Source organism: Eleginops maclovinus, chromosome 17 (genome assembly GCF_036324505.1).
Source record: "Eleginops maclovinus isolate JMC-PN-2008 ecotype Puerto Natales chromosome 17, JC_Emac_rtc_rv5, whole genome shotgun sequence".
Taxonomy (NCBI): domain Eukaryota; kingdom Metazoa; phylum Chordata; class Actinopteri; order Perciformes; family Eleginopidae; genus Eleginops; species Eleginops maclovinus.
The window spans coordinates 5,861,508-5,886,850 of record NC_086365.1 but is presented as its reverse complement, the minus strand read 5'-3'; the positions used below and the strand labels follow the sequence as shown (position 1 = coordinate 5,886,850).

Below are 25,343 nucleotides of genomic sequence, written 5' to 3'. Positions count from 1 at the left end.
GCGTGGGTCTGCTACTGCCAGCTGTTGGCCTTCGAGCGGAGGGAGACTATTATTCTTAGATTACATAATGATAGCTGTGCTACATATCGTGCATTCATCCCCCTCCCCCAGTTGGGAATAGTTCTGGGTTATGACATGGCATACTGTACATCAGGACCTGTGCCTAATATGGGCTGCGTGAGGTATTTGGAGAACAGCGTCACGAGGCAGAAGATTGATGGGGATGCAGAACATGAATATAAACAGCTGTTTGAAGCTGTTTAACTCAACATCTGTCATGCTCAGAAAGAGAGCTCTGCTTACTAGGACAGCTGACACACACAGAGCTTCAATTTCAAAAAGGGGGGAGCACACACTTTGATCCCACTGTCATTCACCCTTTTATTATTCTTCTCATACCATTTCTTCCTGTCATTTCTTACGCTGGAAAGGAACTGCACAAAGAAATGCATGACCCAATATGACTTCTAGCTGACTTTCTCTGCTGCATTTGCTCAGTGTCTCCCAGTATAACACAGTGATACAAGTCCTGTAGGGATGGGGGTGCAGTGCTTTAGTGTCAGTTAAAAATACACGTAAGCGAGGCTTCATATACAGGGTTACACACAGTGCAGACAATGCAGTGCATAATTTGCTCACACACTTTTTGTCATCAGACCTGAGGGAGGAAACATTTGCTTATGCTGAAACTCTTTGGTGTGACAATTTCAGATGAAGAGATTATTCTGAATTGAGTATCTTTCTGTTCTGGACTTTCCGTCAGATAAAACGAGCAGACTTAACTGGAAAAGTAATCATTCCTTGCAGCCCAAGAGTTTAATTTTCTCGTGCCTCCCCCCTCCGATTTCACTGAACAGAGGGGTGAATGTTCAGTCCTTACATTGTGGCACGGTACGCAAAGCCCTGATAGTGTTATGCATACAGGGAGGGCAAGTCTGTTCCTTGGCCAGGGAGCACGCCTTCCACTCACGGCACAGACAAATAAAGACTAATTTGTCCACAGCAGCAGCACTTGTTCTGGAGAAAATATACAACCCAACCCCTCTGTCACACCTACAGACTCATATAGAAGTGCAAATATTTACACAGTTGTATTTCCTTTTTATAGAATAAAAAGCTTTAAACTCTTTAATGAGGAGGAAGGAGGTCATGTATGGACTTATTATCTCGGCTGTGTCTGTTTGAACACAGACACAGCCGAGATAATCCGCTTCACTCTTCTTTCTTCAAGGGAGCCCTTTTTGTTTGTTTGGTGTATTTTAAGTAGAAATGATAGGGCTGGAGATATAATACAATGTTAGATTTTGCCTTTCTGTTTACATAGTGATGGCTCTAACTTTTTTTGGATGATTTGGCCTCTTTAAGCAGGCACTACTAGGTTTTGCATCGATTAACTGAAATGAGTACATTTAATTTGCCGTATACTCGAACTAACATTCCTGTTTGTTTATTGTATTTATTATTTATTGTAGTAATCGTATCATATCCTACTATGGCTCCATATAAGGCAAGGCAAGTTTATTTATAAAGCACCTTTCAACACAAGGCAATTCAAAGTGCTTTACAAAAATGAAAGACATTAAGAGCATTAAGAAATAGTGCAGCATAAACACTATATATTATAAAATGGCATTTAAAAACAGCAAAGAGAATAAAATGAAACAACCTGATATATAAAATACATGAATAGAAGTTACAGTGCATTGTAGGATATGAATAGTAATAAATAGCCAATTAAATATTAAATAATGACCAAATATGCTTAACAATCGTACAAAATGTATTAATGAAAGCAGTTACTTCTGTAAGAAAAGTTTAGTTTGTTGTTTTTAAATGACAATTCTCTAATTCCGACTCTCACTTTTCTGTAGTTTGACGAATAATTTCATCACTACAGCTAGTTATAAAACGTGTGGAGGTGCAGATGTCTGGGACACTGTGGGTCACTGCTGACTGATGCCTGTGTCTGTTGACATATGTTTATGATTTTCATAAATCAAAACAGGACACAAACAAATCTGGTGGTGAATCTTCAGTTGATTTTTGCCTGAGGGATTTTATGCAAAGCAACACATTTGTTGCTGACATGACATAATTTACAACGCTTGTCACGCTATTTTATTTTAGCTGTCGACGCTTCAGGCAGCTATCAGAGGTGATGTGCCCTCAGGCTCTTTTGTAATATGGGAATGATAATAAGTGCCATTTGAGTTTGTCGCTCAGTTTTTTTGCCTGCATTATGTGAATGCTTCCTACATAAGATTTTACACTTCTCTCTCTGTGTTTCCTATCGGGCAGCTTTTTGACCGAGTGCGTGAAGATAACCCCGACTTCCACCAGAAGATCATCCCCATCAGCAGCGAGCTGACGCAGCCCGGCCTCGCCATCAGCCCAGAGGACGTGGAGACGCTCTCCGCCTGCATCAATGTCGTCTTCCACTGCGCTGCCACCATCCGCTTTGACGAGCCGCTCAAGTGAGGACCACATTTCCAGATTTAAAGCATCAAAACAAACCACATCACATTCACCATCACTTCATACAAACACACAAAACATACTCTGTGTGCCATCACTTTGCAAAGTCAACCCGGGCCCATGTGTTTGACACCTCTGATTTATCTGAACCCTATAACTTACCAACGAACATTTGCAACATATTGTTGGGTAACGGGCACTTCCTGTTCCTGTCAAGAGACATGACTCCCCCTGAGAACCTGCAGCTCACTGAACAGGCTGCACTGTTACTGGAGGTAAATCAAAGAGGAAGCAGGGATGAGTCTGTGGAGAAATCAACCGTAAATCCATAAAGTCACCTAAAGTTCAGCGAGACATGTGCCACACAGTAAAGGGTTTGTTCTTCATCCAGCGAGAAACACCTAAACCCAGAATATTTTGAATTTAGAAGATATTCGTGAGACTTGTAGGATGTAGAGACAGTTCTGTGATCCCAACAAGTGTGATGGCAGATTATTTTTTAGATATAAGCCTGTAGTTTGTGGCAAAGAGTTTCAACTTGTTCAATCCAATCTATACGGGGTGATGACTCCCCCTGGTCCATGCAGCAGTGTGGCAGTGTGTGGTCACGCTGCTACTGCCTAAGGCTCCTGTGCCGTTATTGGATCCTGGTTGGGACAGTGAAATACTGCATAAGTAATGTTGGCCTAGTTATTTCCTTTTCGTTGTGTGGACGATGTGATGATGATGATGATGATGATGATGATGATGATGATGATGATGTGATGTTGATGATACAGCTGTTTGGTCCCGTACATTTGTGTCACATAACTAGCGCTGCTCCATCCTGCTGCCCTCAGGGTTTCATTCCATCTCCGACCAAAACCTCTACTCTGAGCAGATTGAAACTAACAAGTCATTCATTCTAATGAACCCAGTTAGGCTGATCCAAAACTCACTTGTAGATATGGTCTTGTTCATAATGGTTGCTTCTGCATTTCACCAAGTACTTTCCATCTATGGTTTTGAACTCAAAGTGCACGCATTGTCATTATTACTTTGGTAGAATTTGATGTTTTTTGTGCAAATTTCATAGCAGGTAGGTAGTTCATTGTAGGCGATGTGCTGAAAACTACCTCAAAATTATAAAATCATTTCTATCCAGCTATTTCCAGATAAGCCGATAATAAGTAGCTGGTAATGTTCCTTTATACATTTCAAGGAAAGACAAAGTTAATTGAAGAAGACTTTGCATTTTCTTTTCTCTTATAAATGCTCAATTGTTTATTCAAAAAGTGGAAGGTGGATGTTGGACTTACTGCCTGTGTAAATATGATGGTAATAATCATATTATATTTGTATCATTGGAGCACTTTTCAAGAAGCTCAGAGATGCTTTACATAACGTATCTTAGATAAATGAAAGCACACTTAACTCCCAAGGTAGCACAGGACATTAAAAATAAAGGTATTCTCGGTTCTGCCCTGAGCGCTCACAACCTGATGTCATCAAAGCTACATTTAAGTTAATTAGGTTTTATGATTGTGACAACTGACAACAACAAAAATAGGAAACCCACAAACACAAGCTCTTTATGCTCTGAGGCAGGACGCACATTAGGATGGAGTCAGTGCTCGGGGAGGGTGGAGCTGCACTGCACTCCTGACAGCTTTATATTGATCTGTTATTGCTTCCACTTTCTGTCTTCCGCTTCAGCTTCAATCTTCTCTCTGAGTGGCCTTCACCCTTTTATATTTTTTTGACTCCTCTTTATATAGCTTTCCCTCTCATCCCTTCCATCTTTGTCATCTCTCAGAGTCATCACTCATGTGCCGGGTCGGGGCATTCATCAGACGCCTCTGATAAAGGTCGCAGACTCTCAGCTGCCCTTTATCCATGTTTAAAGGATGATTGCTGTCTGTCAGAACGTAGATGTTATTTTGGTAGCTGTTGCCATCATTTATTTCAGTTTATAATACCATTGTACTCACCAAGTGTCAGAAACACAACCTACTTTTAAAGAAAGGTCAGACCTTATTCAAAAAGTGTCTCAGTCTTAAATCATGCGGGCTGAAGCCATGTTTGTCACACCGAGAAACACTTTTATGCAAACTAAAGCGCCTATAGTTAAATAAACCTCTAATTTAGCCAGAAGAGTAAAAGGAGAAGTAGTGATACAAATACTATAATATATAATTGTAGGCCATATCGACCCTAATGATTTCCCGACAGGCTTTCATGCTTTGGAGAATATAATCATTCAAATAGGTATTAAGTCACCTTCAATGTGGTATTTATACATTAGATTTATCTTGGTGAGTCTTACAGGAAACATGACTAATCCACTGTTTTATTGGCCTGAAGAGGAAAAACCCTCCTGTCTATTTCAAGAACATTTCAAAGATGGGACATTTCTGAATAAATCCAAGCGTTGTATTGTATCAGTACATCATTTTTTGTTAAATATTTCCTCACTTTTATTTCCCAACCTGTTGCAGTAATCTTCCATATCTCAGTAATTAATCTGACAGAATGATGGGAAAAACTACAAAAATGAGAGCCAACATGGATCAAGTCATATTTATTCTCTTGAAGTGATGAGTCACACACAGGAAGGATCACAGCGGTGCATTCATCATTTCCTGTGTGTGACATCCTGCATCAAGTCCCAGAAGGAGGTGGGAGGATGACCCTCCCACACACACACACACACACACACACACACACACACACACACACACACACACACACACACACACACACACACACACACACAGCTTCTCTAATAAGCAACACCACCCTCACTATAAATGTCAACACTTTCCTTTTTTATTTATCTGTACTGTCGCTGACGAGCCCGCACCACCAGACTACATCTGATTCATGCGGGTTGACTCGCCGCCCACCACCCTCTCTCCATCCTCACTCTTCCTGTTGCTAGCACTGCCCAGACAGCCAGAGGGGCACTTTATCTCCCAGCGTCTGTTCGAACTGACCCTCGGTTTTCTTACTGTCGCCTCGGGGAAAAAAGTGGAGTCTGAGCTCTGATGTGCGTCTGTTACTGGATCTGTTTCAGTGTGTTGCCATCGGGATGGTAAACATGCAAGAGTCTGGATAAAATCAGAAACACAATCACATTTTAAGGAAATAATCCTGTAATCCGAATTGTTGTCGGGACAATAGTTGGGTGAATGTGCTTCTTATTATCCACTAAACTATCAGTGGAGAGCTTTTTCTTAAATGTAACTGCTGCGTAAACAATTATGAATAGATCAACAGATAGTAGATTACTGTATAGTTAATATATTCATACAGTAAATACTAATAACATGATCACGGCATTAACTTGTACCCTGGTCTTAGTCTTTAGTGATGGTGTAGTCTCTATTTTCATAGATTTTATTTGTGTTTTTTTAATATGCTTTTGATATGTAAATGTTCTCTGTTTTTAATATTAATAATAATAGATTTAGTTTATATAGCGCCTTTCAAGAGACCCAAGGCCGCTTTACATGAGGTAAGGACTGGACAGACTTGAAAACAAACGAACAAAGTAGGGCAAGTAATAAAGTAACTAATAAATAAAGAGCAGGGAATGGAGAGCAGGCCCGTGTCCGAGGCCTGCAGAAAGGGTGGAGGAGGTCTGTCAATTACTGGGGGGCGAGGGCATGGAGAGAGTTGTATGTCTGGAGGAATGTTTTGCACTGGATCCGGGACTTGACCGAAAGCCAGTGAAGGTGGATGAGGATGGGGGTGATGTGCTACTCATGTGACTTATCTGCTGTAACACTACACCAAAGACAGTAGTCTCTCTTTCTACTTTATACAAACCAACCACAAATCTTAGTATGGATTAATCATCTTTTGTGGAATTTCTGGAACAAAGCGATTATTGATTAAGAGAAAAACATATTTATTAAAATAATATTATTATTATTATTCAGGTTACTCACTCACATAATTAAGCTAGCTACCTCCCACATCTTTGCTATGTCTTTATTTCTGTTCCCTCTGAATTCATCACTATGTGTAATGTGGTCTGGTCATTTATTGATGCACTTTATCGAGAAATTAGTAACGCTAGGTTCGACGGCACGGATCGCCCCCATTAATGTGGCAGAATTTATTGGTCAGCTACTGTTTATCCATAGCTCAAAATCTAAACACATTGCACACATTGTACTTTAAAAGCAGAAACCTGAGGAAGAGGAGCGGAGTTCTCTTCTGATGTAGAAATTAGATTTACACTTCACATCACAGTATGTTTCACATCAAGTGTTTGTTTGAGTGCTCACGGCTAAATGAGAGCCAAATGTGCTGAAAACAGTGTTCAGTCAAAATAATGATGAGACCAACATATTTATAAGGAGAACAGATGTCTCCCTCATCTTGTTTTTTACTTGTCTTCCTCCCTCTCGGCTTATGATCATGTTCAGTAAATTCCTAAAAGTCTGCAAATTCTCATTCGAATGGAAAGCCTCAGTAGTCAGCAAACACAAATGTGCTCGCATGCAAACGCTCAACCAGAGATATTAGAAGTCAGGCAAATACACACACACACACACACACACACACACACATACACATACACATACACATACACACACACACACACACACACACAGTCCTTTTATCTCATTTTCACTGACACACACAAGCACACACAAACCTCTTCACTCCCACATTCACACTAATTTGCACACCCTCCCCTCCCACACAGACGCACACTATTTGATGATGTGTATCTCTGTCCTCTCCCGCAGACACGCCCTGCAGCTGAACGTGATCGCCACACAGCAGCTCCTCGGCCTGGCCAAGCAGATGCACCACCTCGAGGCCTTCGTTCACATCTCCACCGCCTATGCAAACTGCAACCGCAAGCACATCGACGAGGTCATCTACCCGCCACCCGTCGAGCCCAAGAAACTCATCGACTCTCTCGAGTGAGTAGAGGAAGGGCTGGTTTCTGCGGCCCGAGGATGTGGAATCAATTCTATTTCAGTTTCATTCATATCCTATGGGATATGCTGAACACACTGTTTCTGAAGACCATTAATATACCTAAAAGATATCAAGTTGTGTTCTTGCCCTGCCTGAAAGCTTTTTTCCACAAACGTCCCCCTAGAACTGATACATGTTTCTTCAACAAACCATTTTTGCATTATATAATGTACATTTTCATCAGTATATTCCTGATTTCCTTATTAGGTCTGGACATGTCTGAATGAAAGAATTAGCTAAACCTGACCAAACAAAAGCAGAACTATCATTCTAGACTAACATTTCCATTACTCAATGCCACTCACGAGTTACCATCAGTATCAAGTTTGATATCCAGTATAAGCCTTTTGAATTTAAATGGAAATCATTTTATATTGTCAGGTGAGCCAAGACCTGAAATTAATTTGGAATAATTAAGCAAAAAGGGATTCTGTCTACTGAGTTAGAAAAGGGATCATTAGAAAAAAAAGGCCTTGCTCTCAAGGCTTCCACACATCAGATTTAAAGGTGAATATCAAGAGAGCTATCAGTGACTTGATTAATTGATTCATAATACCATGCTCATTTGGCTTTTCCTTCACACCCCTTATGCTGTTAATATTATTATTATAATAATAATAATAATGATAATGATAATAATGCAAAAACTGTGGAACAAGCTCCACATTGACTACCAGGAAGGCAGAATGACACAGCTAAAGACAAAGACTGAAAACCCACCTGTGTGGACTGCAACCCTAACCTTACTCTGTGCATAACACTTAGAAGGGTGTATCCTAATTGAAGCCGATGAAGTAGCACTTACAATGGTTTAGCTTATGGAAAGCTAATGTACCTGCAGGATTGTTGTTGTTGCTTTGAGTTTGTTCCTTTATGGTTGAATGCACTTCTGTAAGCTTTAGATAACAGCTAAATGCAGTGTAATGTGATGCAGATATCGGTCAAATATCAACATAGAATAAATGCAAACACAGTATAGCACACTGTAGTCTAGTTGCCAGCACGGTGAACCAGGAAATGTTGAGTACCCCAACGTTTGATGTTATAAATGTATAATAGGGGCCCACAGAAATCACAAACTGCCGGATGCTAATTTGCACAATTAGCACAAGTTGCATTTTCAGGTTCAAAATTGACAGTTTTAACCAGAAAGTGGCCATATTTGTACTCCCCGTACAAAAACCACTCCGAAAATGTCCATAATGTCCTCGCCATTTTTTAACTATTGTCCACATATGCGATCATGCTATTTAATGCTAATAAACACCATTTATGCTAATTTCACTAATTGCTAGCATCCGGCAGATTCTATGTGCTGGGGACACGTACACACATGTTAGCTACTCAACATTTCCGGGTTCAGAGTAGGACTCTATGAGCTGGCAGAGACTAGTGTAGAGGAACGTTTCTCTGACCTAGCCTTCTGTGTGTGTCCTCAGGTGGATGGATGACAGCATCGTGCGGGACATCACGCCGCGGCTCATCGGCGACCGGCCCAACACGTACACCTACACCAAAGCCCTGGCGGAGTGCGTGGTGCAACAGGAGCAGGACAAGCTCAACATTGCCATCATCAGACCCTCCATAGTGGGGGCCAGCTGGCAGGAGCCTGTCCCTGTGAGTATTTGTTCTTATACTGTCTGTGGCCAAAGTTTGAGTGACTCTGGTTTCTTGATCCTGTGCTCCTCCTGTGACAGTTAGACGAATGGAAAAAAGATATTGATCGACGTTATCCTGCCCAGATCCATGCTGCTCTCCTTTGGGTTTTATCTGAAATGGCCAAGTATTAAAGCAAATTGATTAATATCTTGGCTGAGGACCTGCGGGATCCAACCACACTGGCTTCAGTCAGCTCAAACAGCTGCTGGGGGGGTGAGGGGGGATGAAATGGGAGAACCGCTGACACTGAATGTCACATTGAGGGTGGGAAGTTTAGGAGTACAGAAAAGTTCATGCAAAGGCCAGAGGACTTAGAAAGTTAGACGTCGCGGCATCATTTTAAGCTGCTTTCTGTCGAGCTGCCGCTGCTGCAGGCATCGTAATATCTCTGACATTTGCATTTAGGTTTTCATAGAGGTATTTATCACTTCTATATTACTGCAAAAGGTAAATAAAAAGGCCTTCCACTATAACCTTAACATAAAGTTGGGACATTTTTGTGGTTTTCAGGTGTTGAACACCCAAGTTATATTTTTATATCTCTAAATGAAAGGTTGATTCACAAACTATAATTAAATACTTTGGGTATGAACAACAAGAATATACAGATTTTTTTAATCAAATGAAAGCCTCTTTCGAAACAAAATGACTGATGTATATGAAACAAAACACAACAGAATAAATCAACAATACTTTAATGTGTTTGCTGGTGCTGCAGTGCAGAGGTTTAACAGCTGTGAGGAGGGAGAGCATAAAGGTAACTATGCTGTCATTTCCTTAAAAAATATGAATTGTTCATCCGTGAAATAATCAATGGTAGGAGATTTCAAGATGATGCTGCAAAAAGGAAAATACCAAAAATAGGACGTGAAAGCCCTTGTTGGCATTAGTGAAATGTTGGCTGTGTGCGTGCGTGTGTGTGTGTGCGCATTGGCACAGCAGTTCCTGGCTTAGCCTCCAGTTGTAAGCCCAGCCTGGCATCGCCTCTTCAAAAAAACCTCACTCACGCTCGGCCATGCAATCGCCTTGGCAGCTCGTGCCAGTAGGCGCTGTGAGGCGCGGGGGATGGGATAGTCTATTTATGTGTTTGTGTTCATGTGTGCTGGGTTAACAACCACAATATCCATCCAGTTCTGTCAGTTTTTGACTCCATATCTTCAAAAATCCTCCATTCAGCCAACATATATAACTTACTTATGTATGTTACAAAATATCAAGTCACAGTTTGTATCTGTACATGAGGCAGATTGTAGTGCAGATGAAAACACCTCTGGTCAGCTCATCTCTGCTCCTTATCTTTAGCAGAGCTTATTATTAGATTCAGGAAGCCTCGGCCTCCACCGCACAATGCCTCTCCAGCCCCCACGTTGCTGCAGTCTGTAACCAGTGGTTTCATCCATTTTTGCGCTCTAATTGAAGTCGACAATCACGGCGTCCCCTGTTCTCGCACCACAGGAAGTGACATTACCCTCAACAGATGATACAACCCACATGAACTTACCCAAATGTTTGTTGTTGTTAGAGCCAAACCTTTAATCCTAATACATGTTGTATCTTGATTACGATTTAAATCATTATATGGCATGTTTCCCGGCAAATCAAAATTGAATATAAAAATAAAAACGTTTGGTCCCATTTTGACCGTAACTCGTTATCCTCAGTCATTATTTATATCCTGAGCTGAGTGTCCCGATGTCCTGATTGCATTGTGGGCTGATGGAGCTTCAAGGTTGGAGACGCTTGGTACTGTAAGGTGCCAGTTGGAGTTGAGTTAAAGAGGCCCTATTATTCTCATTTTCAGGTTCATATTTGTATTTTTTGCTTTCCTGTTCCTGTCATGTCTCCATGATTTAAAGTTCCAAAAGCTCTTTATTTTTCTCATACTGCCTGTGCTGCAGCACCTCTTTTCACCTTCTGTCTGAATCCAGAGGTCTGCTCTGATTGGTTAGCTGGCCAGGTCTGTTGTGATGTCAACCCCTTATAGATGTCCCGCCGCTTAGCCTCACACATACAATGTGTTTTGCCAACAGAAACAAGAGTGTTACATAGTGTTGTCACTATGTTACAGAAGTAAACAAAGGAGTCCAATGGAGGCGTTTCAGGCAGGTTTTCAGAGAATCCTGAATTATTATCAATCTCGGCGATAAAATTAATTTGAAAGACTATAAATGATCATATTGAATTATCGCCTCCCTTAGCGGTTTGGATCTGTAACTTAATGAATCTGACTGACAAAGCTCTGTTTCCTCTCATTAACACGTTTCCTGCTTTACACCTAAGGGATGGATCGACAACTTCAACGGGCCGAGTGGAGTCTTTATAGCTGTAAGTAAAAATGTTACCCTTAAATCTCACAGACATGTTTTGGAGCCCTGTGACTAAGTGCTCTTCTGTAATCAGGCTGGAAAGGGGATCCTGCGCACCATGAGAGCTAACAACGACGCGGTGGCTGACCTGATCCCCGTGGACATGGTCATCAACCTCACACTGGCTGCAGGCTGGTACACCGCTGTGCACAGGTAAGTGCAGACCCAGCGCTATAATCTGAAATGCAAATTTGATCAAAATCGCAATATGGACCAGTGCAATATCCAAAATAGCAGAAGGCATAATATTGAAATTATTATTCAAAATGAAATATGGTGGTGCTGCAGAGAAGTCGGTTAAAGCAAGCAAAACTATTTATATAGGTTAGGTAACCTGATATTAGTGTTTTTGCAGTGGGTATATGTTGTGTTAAATGTTTGTATATGAAAAAAGGGATGTGCAAACCTAAAGCTTATTCATTAGAATGTGATATACTTCTTGATTATTATTTGCATCATGACCCCAGTAAAATTCCACAGATAAAAATATGAAATGAACTGGTAGAACCTGCTGTCACGGTTTTCTACAATGGTTAGGTTGAAAAGCCATTGCGCTTTAGGTCACATCTTTATTGTTTAACGTTGGAAACAATAAAAATGAAGTAAGAGAAAGTTTTAAAGAGGTGTTCTTTGTGGTGAGGGTCCAAGAGTCCAAACTGTGTAAGATATCATACCGGCTATCTTTACTTCAGCATGTTTAGAGAGGGGCTGCAGCACCAACATATGATGAGGAATTGGGTTGCCTCCAGGCTACAAGAGACACATTTGGAACAAAAAAAAGATTTTGGGCCGGTATTAATAAATGATTAGGAGGGGTTGTATATAAGACCATTTTGTGGAAGTAAGCAGCTTTAAAAGAACCTGAATATTATTAAGCCAACTAGACAGAGATGAGAAAGACAATTAGAAAGTTGCAGGGAAGGAAGCAACGATTTGTATTTTACTCCGATCAGTTTTAATGTTTAAGGGGAATATGGGGGAGGGGGGGTTAGCAGACCACTCCCATATAATATGAAATAATAGCTGCAATGATGGTGAAAACATCTGGAACCCTAAATCACATTCAAACAAATGTATTTCATTATGGAAAACAAACATATCATAATGCGTCAACGTTGCTAACTGTGATGTGATTATACCAGTGTGTATGTTCCTGACAACCTGTACTTATTTTCAGAAGGAAAACAGAAAAACAGAAAAATGAAAGTTAAGTATTTACTCCAAATTGGAAAGTATGTGAAAAGATGAATTTAGCTATCCGTCAGTGTCTCAGGCCTACATGTTTATTCAGTCTGCATGTGTTGTTTAAGAATTACCTGTCATTTAAGGCACCTACTGTATAAAGCAATATAATATCAAAGCTTACTACATAGGAATACAGACTAATCTATGTTTTATTGGCTTCATCATGACCTTCCTCTCTCTCCCTTTGCAGACCTAAATCAGCTCTGGTGTACAACTGCACCACTGGCGGCATCAACCCGTTCCACTGGGGACAGATCGGTAGGTACCATATAGGTTGTCCCTCTTGAAGGAAGTGCAGACCTGTCGCTGCAGGCTGGTATTTATAGAGCTGTTTTGTCTGAGCCTGCTGGCATCCCATAATATTGTTGTCCCGTTCAACATCACCTCAAATCAATACTTTGTGACTTAACTGCCCTGAGATGTGGTTAAGTTGTGGGCTCCTGTGGAGAGGGTCTGCCACCTGCTGGAAACACACAGGAGATGGGTTACTCTTGTTCAGGTGTCAGTGGGATATTTAAGAAGGGCTTCCTCTCTTATAGAAGCAAGTTCTCAATATATTTGCTTATTCTTGCTATTTACGAAAACTTTAAAAGGCATGTTTTGAAAAGCAAGGATTTGGCCATGAAAAATGTTTTAGAACTTCCTATTGGGAGGAACCTGTGTTAATTCATATAAACAGTCTTTCACCACCTTTTGGCAGGGACAGTTGTCGCCAAAATTTGGCCTAGAGTCAAAGTGACGGTGTGTTAGTGTGAATACATGAACTTGTTATGCATGTATTTGGACGCAGCAATTGCTAATTTGAGCTCTACTTTACTTTGAAATTAGGCAAATTAATACTAGCTTGCATAAAACTTACATTCTACTTAATTAAGATAAATGTCTATGACTGTAGACACATGGTTTCTTTCATTTGTAATGCATACGAAAATCATTTTATCTGACTGGAAATCATTATGAAACTCATTTCATTTTTATTTGTTCCGCTCATGATGGTGCACAACATAAGAAAAAAAAGAAAAGAAAATCAATTCACATCCAAAAACACAACTCTATACACATCCATGAGCGAAAAGGAGCAGGGAGAAGAATACATCTTATGTTGCCTGCCCCTTACTCAAAACATAAGTAAACAATCAAAATAGATGGTCTGTCAATTATAGTTACGTACAACAAATACTTACAGTAACGTGAGAAAAGAAACAAGCGACATACACACTAATTCACAATCAACTAAGGAAACAGTTTACCTGCCACTTCATAAAGTTTAGTTACTCTTTCTTTATACATCTTCTTGAACTGAAAAATATTTATACAACCCTTTAAATCATCCTGTAGACAATTCCACAGTTTGACTCCAACCACTGAAATACACATCTGCTTTAAAGTAGTCCGTGCATACTGATGCTTAAAATGAAATGTCCTTCTTCGGTCCTCATCCTCTGAACTAAAAACAAACAATGTTTGTAAATGTTCTGGTAATACTTTGCTTTTTGCCCTGAATATAACTAGTAGTGTCTGGAACTCAACTAAATCCTTAAGTTTCAAAAGTCCTGACTTGATAAACAGACTATTTGTGTGTTCTCTGAAGTCCACTTTATGAATAATTCTTACTGCTCTTTTCTGTAACATAAACAATGGATTTATATTACTCATGTACGTGTTGCCCCACACTTCCACACAATAGCTCAAATATGGTAAAACCAGTGAGCAGTACAGAATTGTCATTGCCTTGTAATCTAACACATACTTTGCTTTATTCAATACAGAAATATTCTTTGACACCTTTCTTTTACATGTGCTACAGTATGTGATTTCCATGTCAATTTGTCATCCATTGTCACACCCAAGAACCTAAATTCAGACACTCTTTCAATACAAACTCCATCTATTGACAGTGAAACTTTTTCACCCTTTTTTTTATTAGCAAAAACCATAAACATTGTTTTGTTCAAATTTAAAGATAACTTATTTTCATCAAACCATATTTTAAGTTTGGCCATTTCATTTACAATGCTTTCTGCTAAAACCTGTAAATCATCTCCTGAACTAAAGAAATTGGTGTCATCTGCAAACAACACAAACTGCAGTATCTTTGATATCTCACATATGTCATTGATATACAAAAGAAAAGGTTTAGGCCCCAAGACCGAGCCCTGTGGAACTCCACATTCAATGTTCATACTCTCAGATGTATCACCAGCAAAATCTAAGTATTGTTGTCTGTTATCTAAAGAGCTACTTAACCAGTTTAGAACTATTCCTCGCACACCATATGAATGTAATTTAGAAATTAAGATGGTATGATCTATAGTAGTAGTAGTAAATCAATAAATACGCCTATTGTGTATTTATGATTTTCTATTGCTGTTGTAATTTCTTCTGTTATTTTCATTAATGCTAAAGCTGTAGATCGGTTTGCCCGAAAGCCATACTGACTCTCATTCAACAAATGATTCTTTTCAATAAATGTATCTCATTTTTTTTTTAAAAACTAAACCAATTCATGAAAAACACAACAGAAAACATGTATTCAAGCACATAAAACTGTATTTCCGCTGTACAGAAGAGTAAAAAACTTGCATAGCAGATACCGTAGGATTAGAGTACTCTGGCTGGCGCGATGACAACGGACTCTCTCTTTCCCATTTCCTCTCAGATTAGCAAACATGCTCGCTCCACCGAGGAAATTGCTCCCAGATGGCTCGTAGCGGGATTAGGTCTCATCATTGCGTTATGAAAGAGAAAAACCTGTACTGTAATCTCACCGGCCAAGAAGAGAATCAGAAATGAAGCTAATCTTATATGATGAGTTCTGTGACAAATAAAGGAGGCTGCAGCTCCCTGTTGCAGAGCATTGTGGGTATTTTAGCCCTTTTTGGTATGGTTACTCTCCCAGACCTTGGAGACTGGCTGAAGGTTAGCGGCAATACTACGGGCGGCGAGGGGCCAGGCCACAGCTGGCTGTCACCTCGCATCCGGTCATCTCTGCCCCTGCAACCACTACATATATGTTGCCATGGAAACGAGCGGTGCAAGGCCTAGTTTGCGTGCTGTGTGTGATGTAATGTCTGAAGTCACATGGCTGCTTTCTGTGTCTGTGGATGGCTAATGCTGGATTCTGGGAGGAGGTGGATGGGGGGTGGGTGTAATGCCCGGTGGGGGAAAGTCATTGTAAAGCAGCTGAAATTCCCCCCAGAACCAGAACTGGAATCATGTTATGATTTAAAGCTGTGGTTACTGGAAGTCTTGACCCCTGTATACCAACTTGTTCGTTTTCCCTTGTCTTTGCTCCTGGTCAGTGGATGTTTACAACCTGGACTATTCCTCTTGGTAAACGACTCTTTTCCTCTTCATCATGAGATCCCCACTTTTCCAGCTCACTGCCCTCCCTAGTTGTTGCCTCTCAAATATTATCATTACATTTAAGCTAAAAACAAAAGCTCAACAAAATGTAATCAATAATTACCTGTAGACATATTTTATCCACTGCACAATATTAAAGCAACTTTCTTTTCCTAACCCAAACAAATATGAGCCAGGAATCATATATGCAACACTGTCAGAATGTATTATTTGCAACCAGTATTGAATTATTTGGATTTTTAAGAGATAGGTTCAAAGTCTTTTTTGTATCGTACAGAAGTTTCCATCTGAGAGAAATACTGCATTTAAAAAATGTTTTAAAATGTCCCTTTGCAGAGCACCATGTGATGTCCTCCTTCAAGAGGAACCCTCTGGAGCAGGCTTTCCGCAGGCCCAACGCCAACATCACCTCCAACTACCTGATGAACCAGTACTGGATCCTAGTCAGCCACAAGTTCCCCGCCCTCATCTACGACTTTGTGCTGCGCCTTTCTGGACAGAAACCACAGTAAGGCTTGCAGATATCTGTTGAACGTGAAACTTAAAGGAAAGTTCAAGTGTGTAGTGACCTTTAACCCTTCTTTCCATTTAGGATGATGCGCATCTTCAACCGTCTGCACAAAGCCATCGGCCTGCTGGAGTATTTCAGCAGTCAGGACTGGGAGTGGAACTCGGAGAACATGAGCATGCTGATGAGCCAGCTCACCCCAGAGGACAGGAGGGTACGCGTAACCACAACACACTGCCAGTTTGAACTAAACATTTATCTCCTGAGCTTATTTAGGAACCAGATTCCTTATTCCAGTCTGAAAATGTGTATTTGCTTCCTCTGACACCATCTGAAAGTCCTTATAAACCTCCTCTTACCCATTAAATGTAGGGTACAATTTAGTCAAAGAGATACAGTGATAGGAAATGACTAACTTAACTTGTATTTTACCACATTTCAGACGGTAATATTGTTCTAAATACTGAACTACATTTCCTGTTATTTTGCAGATTAAAGGTCTTCACACAGAGCGTGAATACTGGCTTTAGATAGAACTACCTGTACATAAAGCAGTTTAAACTGGCTCCACAATGACACTATATAACATTGTGTATATTTTATATATTAATGCCTCAGTCATAACAATTGAGTAACATAGATTTAATTAAACAGGATTCCTGGCCACGGTCAAAAAAGAGCAGTTTTACTTATGAGGCTTTTACTGATAATGTTTACTAAAGTATGACATCATTCATAGTGTGGTATTGCTATTTTTAAGTAAATGATCTTCTTTCCCCCAATAAAGAGGTTGGTGCATCATTTATTTAACCCTAGTATGGTTAAGAGAAAAAGCCATTTAGGAAATATTCCATCTGCTCTCATTTGAATGGTGTTATTGAGTCTATTGCTCCACCTAGTGAGGGATAGTGGGATTACATCAACATGTTCAATTACAAATGACCGTAGCTTTGGTCTTGCCTTTGTCTCGGGACCTCTTAAACTTCTTTTTTATCTTGCAGACATTTAACTTTGATGTGCGCCAGCTGAACTGGCCCGAGTACATCGAGAATTACTGCATTGGCACCAAGAAGTACGTCCTGAATGAAGACATGTCTGACATTCCTGCTGCCAGGCAGCATCTGAGGAAGTAAGTGAATAAGACAAAGCAACAGAAATAAAACAGGACAAGAAGCCTGTTGTTACAAGTGTGCCACTAACTTTGGAAACCAAATAAATATAAGATCTAGAGAGTCTTCATCAGCATAACCCTAACGATAAGAGAAAAGTGTATAAAAATCCATCACGACTTAATTTTCAGGAAAATGCACTCTGAGAACAAACGTGTTGCATTCAAAAGATGTGTTGCCTTTAATCTCATTTACATATTCATACACTGTTTCATCATTCTCTCTTTCTTCTTTCCCAGACTGAGGAACATCCGCTACACCTTCAACACTGTGTTAGTGGTTTTCATCTGGAGAGTTTTTATCGCCCGCTCCCAGATGGCCAGAAACATCTGGTACTTTGTGGTCAGCCTCTGTTTCAAGTTCCTGTCTTACTTTCGCGCATCCAGCACCATAACCAACTGAGTCTTCTTCACTTCTTCAAGGCGGAGACGGCAGCCCTGGCCTTTAGCTGTCAGCAGGATGCAACATCTGAGACTCTGACCATCCTTCAAGGACACTCTAAATCCTCCTTTGTGTGTGGATTAACTGGGGCTCTCGACAGGTGGGAGGCTGCAGTTGTATGAAGCACTCTAGAGAGAGATAAGAGGTCTACTTCCCATGAATAATTTGTCTCGTTTGGAAATCTATCATCAGTACCTGCACCGTTCACTCACCAGAATCCATCCTAAAAAGTATTCATCTTGTTCCTACAGTTTCCTTCCCAACGTGAACGCCAATTATATATGCAACAATAAGCCGTTTGTGTGCCGTCCATTTTCTTCTCCACATCGTCATTTCCATCCACTTGAATCTATCTACATTGCCTTGTTTTTATTTGTTCATACTTGAAATATGGCAGAGCTTCACTGGAGGATGATTTCTATAAGATTCGTTTGGTTCTCTGCAGTTTAACTGTGGGGAAATCCAATTCCTCCTTTTACTACGCAGCTGATTTGGATCTCTATGTCTTACATTACGTGTATCAACTGCCTTTTTAAGATTACACCTTAAAAACTAACTGGTTATCTCAAGCATCTAAATTGAGACTAGTATTACATTTAAATTCCAACTAAGGTACAAGACAACAGTATCATTAAATAAACCCAAAAATATAAATCTGACTCCATTATTTACTATCATCATATAGTGTTCATATGTCTTTCAACATAAACCATGTTTGTTTGAATGCTCATCTACTTTTTGCCTGTTTGTACAGCAGTTTGTACTGAAACTAAGTTTACTACTTTTACATCTTTATACTTGAGTCAAAGGCTAGTCTGATATATGTGGTAGACCTTGGCAGTGTAATATATATAAATAAGAGTACATCAGAGTGGAGTTTATTTGTTTCAAATACTGTACAATGTCCGTACAGGTGGAAACATTTAAATTAAGTTGTAGTAGTTGGAAATGCCAAATAAAATTATGAAAGTGATGATATAGAATAACCAAAATGTAGAAGTCCAATGAGTGGGTCCAGTCCAATATCAGTTATTTACATGTCCAAGATTGTGGGTATAAATGGTTAAGGGACCAAGCTTGAAGCAGGCAACATAGCGGAGTAGAGCGAGATGGAGACCTAACCCCACGTTGTGCCTCCTGTAAATTAGCTCTACTTTTGAGTCACAGCGGTAACCATTAATTTCTCTTTAAACTAATTACAGAGTTGTTGAAAAACACTGGATTTTTAAATAAAAAATCTGGGTTTTTAAAATAAACATTGCAGGGTATTTGTTTATTAGAGAAGTGTAGTCATTTCTGATCTGTGATGATTTCACATGAGGCACAACCTGGAGCTGTACCTTAGGAAACCAAATGTATATGCAATGTTAAGGTAAAGAAACTTGACTGAGGATTTATTTTAGTTCTTGAGGCAGGCCTCTTGTTACTGAAGAGGTCATTAGGTTTGTTAAATATATCAGAGAAGGATCATACGTTCTGCCTCTTTAAACACAAAAAAGAAAAGCGAGATATGTTCTGCCTGACAGCTAGTGAACAGGACAGAGAATGGAAGCATTATTATGAGTTCTTGCTATATAGAGTTAAGTGTCATCTGCATAAGAGTTAGTATTCATGCTAAATAATCTGCCGAACAGAGGAAAATTATGAAAAGTAGTGGACTAAATATGGAGCCTTGAGGTATGCCATACCTACCCTGATGTGGAGATTGAATACTATTTTAAGCAAGACAAATTGGGACCTATTTGTTGGTCGGGACCTAAATCACAAAAGTGCTAGGTTATAAACAAAGGATTTAAAATCCCTCATGGTATTGAATCAATGACACACGTTTGCAAGACCTGTAAATAGTTGAAGTTCATTTTATTCTTTTAGACTACCAAAAATTGTATTTGACTGTTGATCTTTGCTTGGTGAGAGTTTTCACAGGATTCCACCACAGAGCTTCCAAGGGAGTCTACCAAAAGTGTTAAATGTGACAGGCAGGTCAGATTTTTACTAAACAAATGAGAGAACTGTGTAGTGTTGTATGTGGCTTGACTCTTGACCGAATACAAATGCATAACAGTTACGAGCCTATATGGGAGAAAAAGGGACACAACTTAATAAATGTTTATGCAAAGCCCATGTCTGTGGTGTTTTCATGGTAGCTGTAGTGTTTAGTGCTGAGTTTGTAAATTCAGAGCTATTTTACTGTATGAAACGTATAACACAAATACATAACTAAAGCCTTATCTTCATATTGATGTCCTTTGAAAAATGTTTGATCACCTTTATTCCTAAATGACTTTAACACAAAGCGTACATGCTTTCCACGCAATAACGCTTTGGAACCAAACCTCATTCTTTTCTGAACATTTGCAAATACTTTAATGGACTGAATGGCAGCCAAACACATGGAACAGAAAGTCCACAACATATCTAAACGAACAAACCGATCACAGTGAAAGGAAGGTAATTGTAGTATGACTCATGTAGTCACTGGAAACACATGTTCCTAAAGTGCAGTTATCTTATGTAAACCATTTTGTCATTGTCTTTACCATTTGTCAGTCAACAGCACCGGTAATTGAATATATTTTAGAAAACCCAATTATATAACATTGATGACGTTATTTGACCATGGCCAAAAGCCTGCTCACAGAGAAACAGCTACTCCTGGGGGACATCTTCAGCCAACAAAGGAGCCTGGTGATTGTTAAGATTGTTCATCTCATGGTGTAGCTGCACATCCTAGAATAAGTACAAGTCCATTTAACAGGAATGGAGATAGCCTGTTAATCTGGTAACATGTGTTTTGTATTAAAGACTCACCTCTCTTGTCCTATAGACTCCACGTTTGAGGCGACAGCAGATAACGTCAAAAAAGAAGCCAACGAGCCCATGAAGCATGCCTTTAGAAGAGAGCCACACAGCGATAAATAGATTGATTCAGACACAATTTAAATCAACACAATATTTTTAGTTTTAATCAGGATGATTTTGACGTGACTGTAATAAAACATAACTTGCTAACTCATAATGTATGCAACTGTGTAAAAAAATCATGGATAAATATAAACCCACCTGAATGAAAATATGAATGCATATAGTCCTATTTATCACATGTATGTTGTGGCTGAAATGGGTATGACAACAACAAACTAAATGATCCTGACTAAAAAGAAAATCACTGTTTTCAAAGATTTATATAAAAGAAAAAGGTAATTCATTAAAATGATCTTGGCAAAACCTTTTTTCCACCCCCTCTTAGGTCATAAAAACAGGAGAAAAACACTATTTAGATCAGATTAAGAAAACAGACAACCAGATAATGAATAAATGTGATTGCAGGTGAAACGAGACTTGCCTGTGGTGGAGAATATACCCCCGATAATGCCGCACAGTCGCACCAGGAACTGCCACAGGGGCATGTGCTGCTCGCTGACGGTCACCATCAGAGAGTTGGTGTCGTACTTGATGAAGATGCCGGAGACGCCATGACTGCCCGCTGCATGGTTTATCACCCGCTCCTTGGAAACAGATGGCACGATGGTTAGTAGTATCCTAAGTTTCCGGTACTTTTTTCATCCTCTGTTCATCATGCTTCTTTGTAATGGGCTTTAATTACTTTTCACCCACCCGCTCAGTCACAGAGAACTGGTGTGTGTCTGCAGATATCTTGTAAGTGTTCAGTTTGGTTGGAACCACTGTGATGAAATACTGGAACATCTGGTTATCTGCAGGGAACACGTGTACATACATATATATATACACCAGTAATAATGCATAAAAAAACCTGAATATTGAACATTTTTCTATCAGTTTCAAGAGGTAAAAATGTGTAAATTAAAGTGGAAGAGACTCACAATCCAACTTGATTATCTGTATCAAAGTGCTTACAATAAAGGAAACCTCTTTCCAATCATTTCTACAAAGCAGTGATCCACCAAGGTGAGCCAGGGACCATCTGAGTAAACTCATGAGGAGATAAATATCACTGAACGTGTCATTAATTTAGCAGAAAACGCCATTAAATGTTTTATCCTCTCCTACCTCTTGGCACATAACAGTAACTTACTGTTATAGGTGATTTTCTCTGTGCCGTCCAGAGGATTGATGATGCCCGGTATCTCCTCCCCGAAAGATAAATGGTCTATCCGATGGGAGAAGTTGTATGCTTTAAAGCAAAGATGAGAGGAAGCTTAGATTCAATCAAGGTGAGAATCACTGAAAAAGCTCCATGTGACCCTGGAAGTAATGTACAAATCTTTCCTAAAAACAAATCTAAATAAACACCATATACTGATTACAGTGAAAAGCCCTGTGGAAGATGTATGCAACCAAAATATGTCATATGTACTTTCTAATATAGTTTGCACCAAGAGTAAATTACTAAAACAATTGTACTTTTCAGAAAAATCCAGAGGAAACATTAGAAACAGTTACTCACTATCATGGCTCACAAAAGCTGCAATGTGGGCATGACCCTGCGGATGGTGAATGGGCCTGAATAACACAAGTAAGTATTAAAGGCGATCTGTAAACAAAAGCTCTGATATTTAAGTCTGTTTTTTATAGTTAAAACAAGTCTAAAGCTGAAACACGGCGAGAAATGTATAAACGCCCTCTAGTTTCTTACTTTCCGACCGTTATGTGTAGGTTTCCTGCCACCTTGTTGACATAGACATGCCCGTGTATCCTGCAAGCATTCAGTGGCTCTATAGAGGCATACTCCCTGTAACAACACCACACAAATATTTAGAACATCATTCGACACATAAACGCACCAGATGGAGTTTGATGACGCTGTGATGAAGCGTGGGATCATGGGAGTTGGGAGCAAAGGTGACCAAATGCAACGGACTGTTGTTTAATTATAATTATGCATCCTTAGGTCTAAGAATTGTTGAATACTTTTAGAATATACCTTTTATTGCTTATCAACAACACACCTAACAGGCAATATTTGCATAGTATGAGATAGAGCTTGTGTTCATGTGACTGACCGCGGGGGCAGGGCAGTGGGACCACCTTTGAGGAGACTTTTGTAAAGGACTTCCTGAAGAGCATGTTCCTCTCTCAACCTGTTCTGTATGAGAAGCAACGTCCTGAGGACCAAAACAAGATTGGCAACGTGCACACTGTCAGACAGAAACCTGAAGGCTACACTTCTAGACAAACTAGATCTGAACTGTAGATAACTACTCCATATTTTCTAGATAGCTTCCTATTTCTTTTTCAGTATGCATGCAAGTTTTATCACCCTAATACATGTTTATAAGATCAATTAGAAGGGAGAATTTAATAAATGTATTGTTTTTAGACACTACAAGACATTTACAACACTTGCCTGTTCTCCCAGTATTTCCCTGTCTGATGTCATGACAGCTTACCTTTGCCACACTCTCTGTTGTGGAGTCAGATCAAAAATAACCTGAACACAAAAGATACACTTTGGAAAAGCCAAATCTTTAAAATGCTTCTATGTTCTGCACAAAGAACCAACAAAGAATTGAACTTGACCTCATGCTTGGAGACATGCTTCACTCACAGGCTCGTACTGGAGGCCGTTGGATGTGATCATGGTCTCAGCCAGGTCCAGAATATCTGCTCCAACATCTGCAATCACAGACATCAAATGCATGCATGACGTGAGATATTTCCACCATTTCAGATACATGAAGTATAAAGAAGATGGGATACTCACGCTGGCATTTCATGGCAACTGTGATGTCAATGTTTATTCTCAATTTACTGCGAATGATGAAAAAGAAGATTGGGAATATAATTTTTCTGGCAGTAAAGCCCAGTCATGATCTGTTTAGCATGTTTGTTGAATGTTATCATTGGCATTTAAAAGCTCTGGAAATAATCTTACCTGGAAAAATCCTTGTCAACTTCATATTCATACTTCATCCAAGTGTCTCTATAAACAAAGAACTCTAAGAAAGCCAGAAGAGCCATGGCACCAAAAGCAATCAGCGACACTGTGGATGAAACGGAGAGGGTGGTTACAGTAAATAATAACTTTATGGTGTTGTTGTCTTTTTGTTTTCAGAAGAGTGTGGACCTGTTCCTCCAGTGGCCGAGGTCTCCACGTAGCTTTCTGACACTTTGGGGAAGGCGTCCAGCTCCCTCACCAGGGTCAGGGCTTTCCTCCGAGACAGACGCCTCATCTTCAGGTTCAGGGATGCTCTCCACCTCCTGCATCATAAATATAACATCAGTGTTACATTCAGGAACCCTGTCTGTTAACTCTAGCTTTATAATGGTTTAAATTAGGGTACGTTTAACCATGTGTGTTCTTTCTAGATTTGAATTGTGCGGTAACACCAATATGTGTTACAGATGAAGACATTAAAATACACTGTTCATAAGTAGCCATCCTGATGTATTACTAAACAATGTTTTAAATGCCCCTACAGCACGTACTAATACACTTTACATCTTCATGTAAGCACTGCAATACTCAAGCTAAAATAGAGATACAAATGAATACAAAGATTAGGTTTCTTTACATTCAATATTCAGATACATTATGCTGCAAAACAGTACAAACAGTCGAGATGATTTATGAAGAGGAGAAACCAATCTATTACCGTCACCATAAACGGCACAGCCTTCACAATAACGTTAATGTATAATAAATGTTACCTCTTTTATCATCTACTACGGTACAGGATCCCTGGAAGCCATGATCATTAAGTTATATTGGGCTGTATGAATGATCTCTGACTATATCATTAAAGCCATGGTCTGCGCTCATGCGGACAGGTGGGCGGACCTGCGTCTTCCTTGTTTGGGTAAACATAACGTCGGCGAGTGCGAAGCGTGCACGCCCCGTACACCGTGAACGCGCAGCTAGCAATGTCGCCATTCTAACACCAGGGGTCGCTGTGATACTGAAACCTGAAACTGATGCCTTTTTGTAGAACTATGGAAAGTAGTTTGTTAATTTAAAATATTAAAATGAAATACAATTACATATCATGTAATATACTATTATTTGACATAATCTGATACAATATAGTAAAATATATTTTTGGATTGCTGATACTCTTGAGGAGTAGGAAGAAGTACAAGAGTGTAGGATTACTCTGTTACAAGTAAAAGTCCTGCATTCAAAATGTTACTAAAGAAAAACTACAAAAGTAT

The 25,343-nt window shown here is 39.7% G+C and overlaps 2 protein-coding genes across 4 annotated transcripts in view; one reads left to right on the top strand and one right to left on the bottom strand.

The window, feature by feature from the left end:
* si:dkey-97m3.1 (fatty acyl-CoA reductase 1) overlaps positions 1-20,328 on the top strand; it is a 45,237-nt gene extending 24,909 nt beyond the window's left edge. The window contains exons 3-13 of one of the 2 annotated variants that reach the window (XM_063905284.1): positions 2,299-2,474; positions 7,218-7,397; positions 8,895-9,072; positions 11,395-11,439; positions 11,515-11,633; positions 12,658-12,687; positions 12,916-12,983; positions 16,428-16,599; positions 16,684-16,813; positions 17,601-17,728; positions 18,008-20,328. In XM_063905284.1, the coding sequence (XP_063761354.1) occupies positions 2,299-2,474; positions 7,218-7,397; positions 8,895-9,072; positions 11,395-11,439; positions 11,515-11,633; positions 12,658-12,687; positions 12,916-12,983; positions 16,428-16,599; positions 16,684-16,813; positions 17,601-17,728; positions 18,008-18,170 (1,389 nt within the window). In that variant the 3' untranslated portion in view covers positions 18,171-20,328. The remainder of the gene's footprint in view (positions 1-2,298; positions 2,475-7,217; positions 7,398-8,894; positions 9,073-11,394; positions 11,440-11,514; positions 11,634-12,657; positions 12,688-12,915; positions 12,984-16,427; positions 16,600-16,683; positions 16,814-17,600; positions 17,729-18,007) is intronic. The other variant, XM_063905285.1, reaches the window with a different exon arrangement.
* Positions 20,053-25,018, bottom strand: LOC134879037 (endoplasmic reticulum-Golgi intermediate compartment protein 2-like). Of its 2 annotated transcripts, XM_063905286.1 has the most exons (14): positions 24,843-25,018; positions 24,259-24,392; positions 24,067-24,175; positions 23,896-23,942; positions 23,740-23,807; positions 23,582-23,622; positions 23,195-23,296; positions 22,828-22,923; positions 22,639-22,694; positions 22,267-22,365; positions 21,828-21,925; positions 21,556-21,718; positions 21,021-21,100; positions 20,053-20,939 (listed from the first exon to the last, which is right to left on the bottom strand). In XM_063905286.1, the coding sequence occupies exons 2-14, from the start codon at positions 24,362-24,364 to the stop codon at positions 20,859-20,861; spliced, it is 1,146 nt and encodes a 381-aa protein (XP_063761356.1). In that variant the 5' UTR covers positions 24,365-24,392; positions 24,843-25,018; the 3' UTR covers positions 20,053-20,858. The 2 variants fall into 2 exon arrangements, with proteins under 2 accessions (XP_063761356.1, XP_063761357.1); XM_063905287.1 differs by lacking the exon at positions 23,195-23,296.
* Between the last annotated feature and the right edge of the window lie 325 nt (positions 25,019-25,343).